Source organism: Misgurnus anguillicaudatus, chromosome 24, assembly GCF_027580225.2.
Source record: "Misgurnus anguillicaudatus chromosome 24, ASM2758022v2, whole genome shotgun sequence".
In the NCBI taxonomy this organism is placed as follows: Eukaryota; Metazoa; Chordata; class Actinopteri; order Cypriniformes; family Cobitidae; genus Misgurnus; species Misgurnus anguillicaudatus.
This window is the reverse complement of record NC_073360.2, coordinates 31,943,186-31,956,184: the sequence shown is the minus strand read 5'-3', so window position 1 is coordinate 31,956,184 and position 12,999 is coordinate 31,943,186. Positions and strand designations below refer to the sequence as shown.

At 37.8% G+C, this 12,999-nt stretch overlaps 1 protein-coding gene across 1 annotated transcript in view; it reads left to right on the top strand.

Annotated features, from left to right (window-relative positions):
- LOC129438917 (sialic acid-binding Ig-like lectin 14) overlaps window positions 1-12,999 on the top strand; it is a 52,628-nt gene that overhangs the window by 2,184 nt on the left and 37,445 nt on the right. Inside the window, exon 5 of the mRNA XM_073863363.1 lies at window positions 5,101-5,349. Within this exon, the coding sequence (XP_073719464.1) occupies window positions 5,101-5,349 (249 nt within the window). The remainder of the gene's footprint in view (window positions 1-5,100; window positions 5,350-12,999) is intronic.

Genomic DNA, 12,999 nt, shown 5'->3' with positions numbered 1-12,999 from the left:
GGGTTTTAAATTAGGGGATTCTAAAGGAAAAAAATATTTTAACAATTTTTATTAAATGAGTGGTGAACCAAAGAATCTATATTAACTTGATATTTTGGTATATAAGATCTTGTCATCAAACTTAAATGAACATCCTGCAAGTTTAAGAACAGAAAAATCCTCATTACTGAAATATAACCAAGCCAAGAAAACATTTGGTTCAGGCATGTGCCAATGTGTGACGTTGTGTAGATTTTTAGCCCCACCTTCAAATTCAAACTACAAGGACTTGTTGGGGCCAGGGGCAAAGGAAACCGCATGCAGTGTCTCAATCAGTAAACATCTCTTTATTGCCAAATGTAACCAAAATGACTTTTAAGATATTTTTCTGAGATTATTTTCTTTTGACGTGGTGATCTTTTATGAGTACCCATGAAAATGGAGTGTTCAGTGAAAGAACACAGCTGCTTTATTACCTTCTCTCAGAAACTAACGAATGCGTTGTTGAAGTTTGTTTTAAAGAAGTTTCAGCTCGCATGGGGAGTGTTTGTTTTCTTCTTCATTGTGTACAGATTTATTTGTAAAAGTCAATGCTGGATTTGCAGAGAGACTGTGATTAAAAACAATGTTGTACCATCCATATTGGATCTGACAGCAATGGCACAGCAGTCTAATATGAGTAAAACATTTTAGTAAGTTACTACGGTTCACTATTGCTTTGTTAGAGATCGCTTGATATGTCCTGGTTGTAACATCTGTGTCTAAACGCGTATGTGTGACTGTTTTAATGTACTAAAAACATTAAACGATAAAGGTGCAACACTTAACAATACAACTATAATATAACAATAATAATATAAAAAGATTGTGATAAGGACTTACCAGCAGTGATTTAGATTCTGTTGTGCGCTTACTGTGTAGTATACAATAATTTAGTCACTTTGGGTTTGAAGTTTTGTTTCTACTTCACCATACACATTGTCATTTATGTGTATTATCTCTAGCACCCAGAAGCTTTTATGGTTCGAATATATATGTGTTCGCTGCTATTTTAACACATTAATGTTTTCAAAACAATTCCCCACATGTAATGACAGGGATTGAAGCTATTCAATCATACCAGTGGGCGTTTACGTCCAGGTCTTCAATGCGGCCTGCCCCTTCAACTAAACCATTTCTCCAGACAGCATCAGAACCATGTTACAAAATACCCTATTACTATTGCTTTTAATGTTTTTGGATGTAAAAAAACACATGAACATCATAATTAGACCTCAGACAACAGTATAAAACATTAAAACCAACAGCTTCATTGCCCTTTAATTTATTAGGTATTTATCTTTCATTTCTTGCCACATATATTCTAGTATTGTTGTAGTTGCTTTGTATCTTTAGTGTGTTTTCCTTATTACAGTGCTCTTGGGGGTTTATAAGGCAGTATCCTTGTGAAACAAGGTTTATTGTAAAAGTTGCTATATGTACAAATACATTTGAATTGAAAATGTTTCTCATCAGGTTCATACATTCAGCATTACTGTAAAGTGCAGTCAACTATACTTGTTATACATAGAAATATGTAAAGTTATATATATTTTAGGCATGCCTAGATTAATATAGCGCCCTAAAGGAACCACATTTGTAGTGTCCCCTCCCTCCATATGCATACATTTATATTCTCTCTATATATATTACCATTAACTGTTTATTTTGAATCTGCATCTCTTTCAACAAAGTAATATACAAAACATGAACAAATATTATGAAATATTTATAATAAATTGTGGCGGCCTGTATTTTTCCCAGAAGAACGTGCAGGAGACAGGATAGCTTTCACACAAAACCCAAACGGGATTGTTGGTTTATTGTATGTATTTGTCCAGACAGGTATTAGAAGGTGTCCTTAACTCTCACACATGCAAACCAAAACCAAAATGCACAAAAGAGTGCAGTTATTAACCCCTCTAAACATTACTTCCACAAAACATTAACACATTTTTATCAAGAGCAACTAACGTCCTCACCACACTGCCCCCCCCCACCTTAGGTTTCCTCATCTCAGAGAAAAGGGTGGAATCTGTAAAACATTGTGGCACTTGAAGCACTTCCCTTGACTGAAGCCGTGGACCTCCCTTCACTTCTCAGGGCCACATGGGAGGTAGGTAGGCAGCACAGCTCCCAAGGAAGTGGTTGTTATCTCCTCTGCCTTCTTTCACCCATGTGACAATCCTTGCTCATGGTTGAATCTTTAGATGCCCCTGATTCCAGACTATCCCAGAGGAGCACCAGACCCCCCCAGCGCTGCATGTTCAGCTCCTTCGAAGGTGTCTATAGTCTGCCCAGGACTCTGAATCAGGGAGTCACCCTCTTTACTGCATACTGAGGTTCCCCACCCGTTGTCTGGCGCTGTGTGTTCAGCTCCCATGTGCCTAGGGTGAGTTGCCCCAACAGTCTGCCATTGACTGCAGCCCCGAAAGGGTTACTGTTCTCCTTGGTCTGAGCCAACCAGTCCCAGTGCAATACCACAGTCTTTCTTCCCGGTCTTTATCTAACACAGTACACATTGGTGGTTATATGCAGCCAAACTTGTAGCTGATGAGCATACTTCAACCTCAGCGGCGTGGCCAGTGCATTTGGTGGTTGAGCCATTATCAGTGACGATGGAGTCCTCAGCACTCTGCCCAGCATCAGGAGTGCGGGTGTGCAGCCGGTCGTCTCCTGCACGCCACTCCGGGTAGCAAGCATAACCAATGGCACCTGAAGATCCCAATCCCTCTGCTCTCGACTCACGCACAAGGCCAGCTGTGTGGCAAGGGTTCAATTGTACCTCTCTACAAGCCCATCACTTTGGTGGTGTAGAGAAATAGTCCTTGTCTTGCGTATACTCAGTTGTCTGTATGCACCTCAGCTGGAACCCTGAAGCGAGCAAACATGCTTTCAAAGAGAATGTCAGCCACAGTCCTTGCCTCCTGATTGAAAGACAGCAGCCAATGTAATGAAGCGTGATCTGTTCAGATCACGAAAAGGAGCCCACCTATATGATCCCTGAAGTGGGTTACTGCCTCAACCATGGCCAAAAGTTATCTTTGGGTTACATAGTAGTTGCGCTCTGCCTGATTGAATTCTCTACTGTAGTAGGCAATAACTCTCTCTCCCTTTTCACCCTCCTGGGAGAGGACAACCCCCAAGCCAACAATACTGGCATCTGTATCCAAAATAAATGTCAATCTGAGGTCTGGAGCTGCCAGCACTTGCGCATGACACTAAGCCTCCTTCAGACAATGAAAAGCCTGTTGTTGAAAAATACTGTGCCGCCTTAGTCAACTGATGAAGGGAGCGGTTATAGTAGCAAATCCAGACACAAATTTCCGGTAATATGATGCAAGCCCGAAGAAAGCTTGTAACTGCCTGAGACTGAATGAAACTGGTCAGTTGCAAACAGCTACAGTCTTCTGGTCATCCATAGCTACTCCAATGTAGCTCACATAGTGGCCCAAGAAAGTGACAGCTTTTTGCATAAGCTGGCACTTTTCTGGATGTAACTTTAGACTGCCTGAGCTATCCTGGTCATAACAAGATCAAGGGCACTCAGAGCAAAGTTAAAATCTTCCCCATGTACCAAAATGTCATCAAGATATACCAAGCACAACTCAATATGACCCAGAGACTCGCAACCCATGGGAGAGGATAGGAGTCCTTAATGGTCACTTCATTAAGCCGCCTAAAATAGACGCAGAAACGGCAACTAGGGCTGTCACAATTACTAAATAATGGTCTAATCGCGATTATTTGACCTCATCACGATGATTTCAGATATCAATATATCTGTATAATATTCTAATATTCAATATATGAGAATTAAATGTCAATGCAATAAAACAGACAATTAATCACCATAACCGTCACAATTTATTAGGCAATTAACCGTCAGCCAAATTTCATAACCGTGACAGCCCTAACGCCAACGGCCGCCTTTCTGCTGGACTAATGCAACAGGTGAAGCTTACGGGCTCTCTGATGGCCCTATCACCCCACGCCTTCATCTCTTCCAGGCAGTGTTCTGCAGCCAACTGCCTAGAGACTGGCAACCATCTTTCCCGTTGTCTAATGGGCTGTGCATTCCTTGTGTTTATATAGTGCTGTACCTACTGCATCTGACCAACATCACTGGGCAACATAGAGAAAATGGCATAATGGCACTTGAACAATAGCCAAAGTTTCTGTTTCTTAGACTCATTCAGGCCCTGAGTACTTTTTTTCCCAGGCAACTTGTGCTGTACGTATTGAGGTGGAGTTTTCCACATCTTGAATGGACACCCTAGGGTGAGCATTTAAAAGGTTGAAGAGTTGAAGGGCCTGGTGCAGAACAGGAACTTGGTGCCTCGAGTGGCTACTCTGTTGGTGATGGGTGGGAACTGCCTGAGTGGCGGAGCTCCAATTCAGAGGGCCCATATAATGTGAGTGGGGCCTTGGCCACATAGAGTAGCAGTAAATTGGTACCGACCACTTCTCTGCAAATGTAGCCCAGACCCACATTACTGTATTGTAGTCACCCACCTTGAGGTTCACCTTACAGCGGCCCATCATGGCTGCTCGTTCACCTGTGACAGTCATAAGGGGAGATAAGTTTGGAGAAAACTTCCTGCTAGGAGCTTAGGATGAACTATAGTGACTGTGGAGCCGATATCCAACAAAGCCTTTATAGATTGTCCATCCACTTTGACTTCTACATGTTAACACTCAACTGGGGCATTTGACTCAATTGTTGTTCCACAGAGAGTTTCTTGTGCTATATAATATATGTATAAGTATAAATATAAGTCTACTGCAGATGCTTCAAAGGGGTTTATGATAAAAGAGATGCTCACGTTTTCCTCGCTTAATCTATATATGTAATCAGAGTTTACTTCCTAAGTTAGTGTCTTGCGAGTATTTTGTGAACGTCTCTTTTATCACAAACCAATTGGACACGTGTGCACCAGACAAGTATTTTGACAAGACATATGAGGCACATGGTTCACATGAACACATATTTTGAATTTCGGCCCTCGGAATGGCTGCCACTGATATTCAGAAAGTTGGTGAAGTCCTAATTGAATTTAATCAATATTTTATCTCACTCAGATCCTCCATATAATGTAGATGTGAAGAGTAACTTGCCAGTGAAAGAGAACACATCTGTTGAACTGATCTGCTCCTGTGACAGTAATCCACCTGCTAGTTTCCAGTGGATTAGTTTAAATGGATCTGTGTTGGCAAATGGACCCACCTATAAACTGAATCATGTGACCAGATATACTGAATCCATATCCTGCACCGCCAGTAACACAGAGGGACAAAACAACTCCAGTCCTCAGAAGATGAATGTGTTGTGTAAGTAACAATTTTATTTTAGAGAACAATCAGTTCACACATGAATGTGCCTGTGAGTGCAAAATGAGTCATTCATATTTTGGTAAAAGGTTTTAATATATTTCTGCTAACAAGTATGTTAACTTTTACAGTAGGATCACACACATTCTATCTATCTATCTATCTATCTATCTATCTATCTATCTATCTATCTATCTATCTATCTATCTATCTATCTATCTATCTATCTATCTATCTATCTATCTATCTATCTATCTATCTATCTTTCATAAATCCTCCTCAGATTAAGGAGTCTTCCTGCAAATCAGAGCCTATGGTCTGCGTTTGTATCGTGGACTCAAACCCACCCAGTGAAGTCAAGTGGTTTGGTCCCTCAACAACTTTCCCCAGCTCTAGTGTTGAACAAAATGGTTTTCTTACCAACTTTACCCTTCAGGGGTGGGAGGGTTTCCCCGACACTATCCAATGCTTTGCCAATAACAGTGAGGGAAACTCTGTAATAACTATCCAAGTGCCTTATCGTGGTACGACTTTATCCTCAAATGTGTTGATGTTTTATATAAACATTGTGTTGTTTTATTAAATTTTTTTTAAAATGATTTTGTTTTACAGGTATGATCATATATATTTTGGTTGCCACAGCTGCTGTTTTAGTTACTTTAGTGATCATTTCAGTTTGTGTAGCCAAAAGACACTGGTAAGACATTGCTCTCTCTCTCTCTCTCTCTCTCTCTCTCTCTCTCTCTCCTCTCTCATCTTCAGTTCTTTCCTGTCTTTCTTTAACTCCCTTCCCTATTTATCTTGAAGTAGGCGCAGAGCTCAGGAACAAACAACCCCAAACTCTGGCTTAGAAAGGTGTGCACGTTAAAACAATATTTTTTCACACTTTGTTTAGTGTGTTTGTATCAAAACACACATGTATTATTTTATTCACACATTTTATTTTACACATTTAATAATACTTTGTATCTTATTTTGTTATCAGCAAAGAAGAGAAAAACATTTACACAAACAACCAATACGATGATGATTATGAGAACTGGGGGGTAGGTACAAATGCTTTTCTTTTAAACAGAAAATACAGGAGTTTTGTGTGCATTCTGTTTGTAAGCAGTGCGACAGTTCATTTAAAGTTTATTAACACTTTAAAGGCAGGGTATCTGATCTTGAAAAATGCTAACTTTAGCCTACTAGCAGTGAAATCACGATCTCCATTTGAATCACCTCCTCCAAAACACGTTTTCGGTTGTGTACATGTAGTAGTTGTTTAGATGTAGTAGTTAGTGCTTGTAATTTTGAAAACATAAATATCGTTACACTATTCGTAAAGGTACACAAACTACATTAGCAACTAATGTTCTGTCAAAGTAGAATCCATCTAAATAAAATCATACGTAACTACCTTTCCAAAATAAACTCTGCAACAATCCTTTCAGACTTTTTGCCTTCCGCAGCTGATTCCATCTCATGGAAAAGCATGCATTATTGTTCGTTTTGTGGCTTCAATTATTGTGTTCGGTCCGAGTTAAATGATTTGTTTAACATTTTTTGGTCCTACACTCTAAGAATGGGTATACTGAAAACAACACAATCAGTGTTAGTTTAGGGACAACACACTAAATCCATTGTCCCAGAATCCACACATCTCTGTGTTATTATTGCAACAACACATTTTGTATTACTTTTAACACAACTTGTGTTTTATTATACGTTATTATAACACATAATGTGTTAAAATGGCAAATGAAGCATAACACAAAAAATGTGTACAAAATTAACTTGGAGTGTATGCTTTTTAAAGATGAAATATATTTATACAAATACATTTAGACAACATAGTGATGATTGCGTGTGAGGAGACTTTCAACCAGCATAGTTAAAAATGTTTCTCGATCAAATTAGATATCCTGCCTTTAATGGAAGTGTTGCTGTGTATGCTGCATGCGATTATAGTTCGTGCTAACAGCTGAATAGCAGTGTCGCTTATTGACTTTATGAAACAGTTGTTCATTAGTAATAGCCTAGTGTGACATTAAATATCTATGATCAGGTCTGATTGCATTTAACACAGCACTTTTATAATTAAGAGGGGTAATTTTAAACGAATTAATGAATCTATGATGTATGACAGTGATGTATGACACTATTTTCTTGTTGATCAGTGTAACGACAGAGACCTGCAATGTGGGCAAGATGAAGATGAAGCAGTCTATGCTAACACATAAAAAAAATGATTAACCTGTTTGTATTAATCAGAAAGGTAAAGTGCCTCACGCCATTTATTTCCTTGGCTATTGAATTTTTTGTGCAATTAATTTCTAATAAGTTAGAAAAATTGAAGTGTTTGTTTTTTTATTAAGGCATAGCATTGAGTTCCTTAATTCTATATCAGTGTAGGTAGCACAACATTTATGGTTTGAGGGCAAACGTTTAATTTCCTCTTCTTATAATAGTTTTGACCTTAACTACTGTTGATTTATTTAGCCTATATTTGAACTATTTTTTATAACTAATACACATTCGCTGCTGTGATAGGCTGATTTGGCTCTAATGCTTGTATGGTCTCTGAGCAGGTGCAAAACAATTCTTGTAACTGATATGGAGGCAAAACATTATATGAGTTAGTGTGTTGTTACAGAAGGAGTTATAACAGTGTATAAGATGCTTTTTGGAATATTCTCATATTATGCAGGAAAACATAAATCATAATCGGTTTAATTTATGAAAATAATGCAAGCTTGAATCCACACTGTATTCAAATGTGGCACATACCAAATACTAGAGATTTTCAACCAAACTGCATTATTTTGTTGCTGTTGTGTTTATGTAATTGTGAACCAATAGCCAATAAACCATTAATTTATGTGAACAACCAGGCTGTATGTGTGTACTATCTGATGTGTAACACTGACCCCTAGTGGTCGCTGGAGGATCTTACGAAGATTTTGTGTCGAGTTTTTAGTTTTTTCCTCACACAAAGTTTTGGCCAAAGAAAAATACTTATTTCAAAATTTGTAAAAACTATAGTAACAAAAAATAATAAAGCCAGAATTAAGATTTGATTTTAATTAATCTACACTGTAACAAGTGAAAAAACATCATTTTTTTAACTTCCATTTTCTCTATAAGTGAAAAAGTAAAGGTGAACATAAAAAATAACACATAAAATATTTGGTAACACATAAAATATTTAAACATTTTCAACACATTTTTTAATCCAACATAACTTTTTACAGTGTTATTGTTTTCTATCTGCTTTTTGAGTATATAAACCCATAAAGGTTCTCTTGTTATTCAGGTGCCAGCAGAACACCGACCCCTGCACTCAGACTGGTGCCATGACTCAGTACAGCCTGAAGCCAAAATATACTAGGGACGTCCGCGTATGCGCGCCGTCCGCATGACGTCATTTTCGTCATCAGGAGGGTCCGCGGCCAGAAGGGTGCAGCCCAAATTTGAGACCATGCGGACAGTGCGCGTATAGTCCGCGTACAACAGCGCATGCGCGTGAAAATATTTAGACAGGACACTCTACTACAAACAATTATACAAAGGAAATAGAGAGCATTTGCACACACAGTACAGGTGCACTTTTTTTAAAAGGACGCCTGCACTTTTTTAAATTAAAGCTCACAAAAAACAAATTTTTTTGGACATTCAGTTTACATTTGTGTAGTGAAGTTGGACTGGTTTTAAGTGGATTTTATTGTCGCCATGGAGTGTCGGTAAGAACACAGTCAGGAACCCCAGTTCAAAACTTTAATATCCAATAAAGGTTGCATGGATACAGGTGAATTATCATTCTTGCATGTTTGTCTATGTGTGAGGATGTGTGTGTGTGTGGTCTAAACAAAGAGGGAAATAAGTGAAATGCTAGATTAATATCAGAAACATATGTATGCATATAATATATAGCCACAGAGAATATAACAATAACATGATTAATAATAGACCACTGCAATCTACATGATTTAATTTATAAATATTTAACTATGTGTACTTCAACTTCCAATCTCAGTAAACTAAACAAATGCACTTTCACACAAACAACTATTACTATACAAATGCATGAAACTGAATAAGTAGAGTTTATTGCTAATAGTTAATTCAATCTTCTATATGGAGAATAAAGGAAATTGTACGTTCGTATACCGAACTCTGACGCTACCTTGAGCTCAAATATATATCCTCCAGTTAAAGTATTGAATACTTAGCATTACTAGCAATAAACATATTTGGGTTTAAGCGATTATATTCACATAAACAACCGCTTACGCGGAGCCGCAAATCTTCCGCGCTTCATCATAATATCAATAACTACTAACTGCAACTAATCATAGATAATATTGATAACAACCAATAATATTAACAACACTTACTTTTAGTTACAGACGCACACAACACTGGATGAACTTAGCCTAGGACACACAATAAACACTTTACATCTTACGAAACTAAAGTTCTCCTCAGCATCATCAGATTGATACTGCGCTCTGATTGGCCACTCGCTCACGCGACTGATGCATGATCGCTGTGGAAATTTCCGTGACCAGCACGTGAACGGTGCCTCTATATGAGTGTGTGTGATACCCGGAGAACAAGTGTCCAGCAGAGGCTGCTATAATTCTACCTTTTCTACATGTTGTGTCCCCAGTCTTACATGACAATTTCATAAATTTTTTGCTAAGTGAATATTATTTTTAAAAAATCGGAAGTCATTTCATGTATATATTTCCTTGATTTACTCTGTTCCTATACTACTCTGAGATGTTATGACTATTGGGCAACAATATATCAAATGTCTAGTTAAAAAAACAGAATTATAAATATAGACCATAGGCTGTAAGAGCTGCAGAAGTTTAGTTTGGGTTTGTTGTCTTTCAAAAAATGCTCAAAATAGAAGTGCTGACAAACAGGATTTTTATAACCAATGTATTAAAGAAGCTGTACGTATTGTTTTTACTTAAACTAATCCCTTTTCAATTGCCTGTGTGTGAAGGGGTTGTAATCTCACATTAAAATTATCCACTTTGCGGGTTTTGCTATTACCTCTGATGTTAAAGTACCGGGTCGGATTTGGCGCAAAATCCAGTGACGTTACCTGCATGTGCGCTCCCGAGCCTCTCACCTAGTCTACTGACTTTGCGCTCAACAGCGACGACACTGCAACATGTCTGATAACAGACTGAAACGACCTGCTCCCAGCACAACAGACTTCAATACAAACTTCACATATTGTTTGCTTAAAGCTCGTAAGGCCAAACGTGAATCGGATCAACTTCAACACGGACAAAAACACGGATTAACATCGGCAGGGCATTTGAATTATGGAGAAACCTCCGCTTTGTTTTGGGTTTAAAAAACGAATCCGGAGTTGGCTTTCATCCTGTTGGGCAGTAAGCTAACATTACTACAAAGCATGTAAAATATATTTCGATTTTGTGCTGTAGTTTTTTAGATGTTGTTTCGGTTTGCTAGCCTTCGTTTTAGCGTGTGTTTGCCCAGCCGTCAAAATGTGTATGCTTACCCGTTACCAACATATATGTTCCTCATTGCCCTTGAACTCTATGGGCTGGTTTCCCAGACAGGCTATAAATTAAGCTAGGACAAAGACGGCAAGGCCTACTTTTTTATCATTTTATCATTATGACCTTTGAAATTTTAATCTAATAGTAACATATGAGCTGGAGTAACATTTAGGCATTTATTGTGCATACATTAAATAAACACAATATAAATAACTTCTCAGTTAAGACTAAAGTTTGAGGTTTGTTTTTTGCATGATATGTTTGCCATATAAGTGTGAACTCGTGAGAGAGGTAACCATTGTATTGTGAGTCATCTAATCAACATCCTGTTAAAATGGTAAGAATCAGGACCGCGAAGTGGCCACAATGAAACACACATTGGTTTTGACTATCATGTTTGTTTTTTTTTTTGCATTTTGAGGTTTTCTTGAAATTATGTGATTTTGGTTACTAGGGCAGAAATGTGTATGAGTTTGGCTTAAATCAGGGTTTTTTAAAATGTGGAAGTACACATTTTACACTTAGCCTTATGTTTAAATGCTATGACAAGGTAAAATATTAATATTTCATAAGCTTTACTAAACATGTATAATTATGTCTTTATTCACAATGCATTAAAAGTGTATGTTTGTAATTGTCTACTTGTAAATGCATCACAATGAATTTGTGCTACGGACATAAATGAGACATTAAAAACTTCTTCAGCAGAAATGACCAGTTGACTGATTCTGATGGATGATAAAATGGGCAAAAAGCAACCAGAACAATGTGCAATTTTAATAATAAATTGTATGACAATTATTACTGTAACTTTAACAGATACTTTCCCCCATTCAAACAAACTACCTTTTAGGATTTACTTTATATTACTACAGATATTACTATAGATGTTATATGTAAATGTACCTATTATGTACATTTAGGATGCTATAGAGGGCGATGTGAATATATGCAGTAAATTAAATATACACAGCACAACATCAAGAAAACTAATATCAAGGTGACTCTATAGGAGGTTATTTTGATTTGTTTACCCTTTTTATGTAAGGGCCCGTATTCATGAACATTTTTGGTGCAAAGAGTTGCTACTAGCAACAAAATTCTAAGGCATATCCCCTAATGAGAATTAAAGAGGAGATTGTAAAGATAAAAGTTAAAACTTATAAGAGCTCTTATGGATGATGACTTTTATGAGGCTAAGAGTTTCTTTAGTAAAAGAGCAAATGGATAACAGATGAAGAGGATGATGAAAGTGTTGCATACAAAGACACAGTGCGGAAATGCCATACATTGAAAAAATTCTTTCACTTAAATATTTAACTTTGATCAACTTAAAAATGACAATTAATTTAAACTTGCTTGACTGGTAAGGAAAAATTAAAAACAAAAACAAAAGCTTCCTATCAGAAGCAATGCACGCTAGGGTTGTGCCGGTAGACGATAGTATCGTGTATCGACGATCTTCAGACATATCGACAATGGCAGGCTTTCATGGCGATAGTCATGACGATAGTTGGCGAATGGTTATTATTATTATTATTATCATCATAGTTTGATATTAACACCCACAATGCATGCTTTTCCTCACATGAGGGCTTGTGGGCTTCACTTTACGCTGAGAGCTTGTAAAGAGAGAATTCCTTCTTGCACGTACCTGCACTTAATGCGCGCGTCTTGGTCTCCTTCTACCTTCTACGTGCACGTGCTCTCGTGTCTGTCCGAAGTCTAAACATAAACTAAAGTAGTAATCCTTATGTATTTGTTCAGCTTAATGCGTTTCATGCGAGCTGAGGCAAACTTTACTTTTTGTTTAAAATATGACCCGCTGCATATTGGCGCCTCTCTCACTCTCGCGGACTTGCAGGGAGCTGTGCTCGGTCCGAAGTCAGATCACCATGCATTAATCCTGTTTATGATATGCATTTCAAGGAGTTGTAGCAACACGTCCCTCGTGTTTAAAATATGATTGTGTTTAAAATATGATCGCGTTCCGCTGGACTGATGCGTTTAAAAAGGCACCTCATGAGAGCACCACTGCTTGACACGTTTAGTCTTCTGCAACAGCACTAAACAAATGCATTGAATTGTTTGTATGTGCGCGCACGTGTGTGTGTGTGTAAGA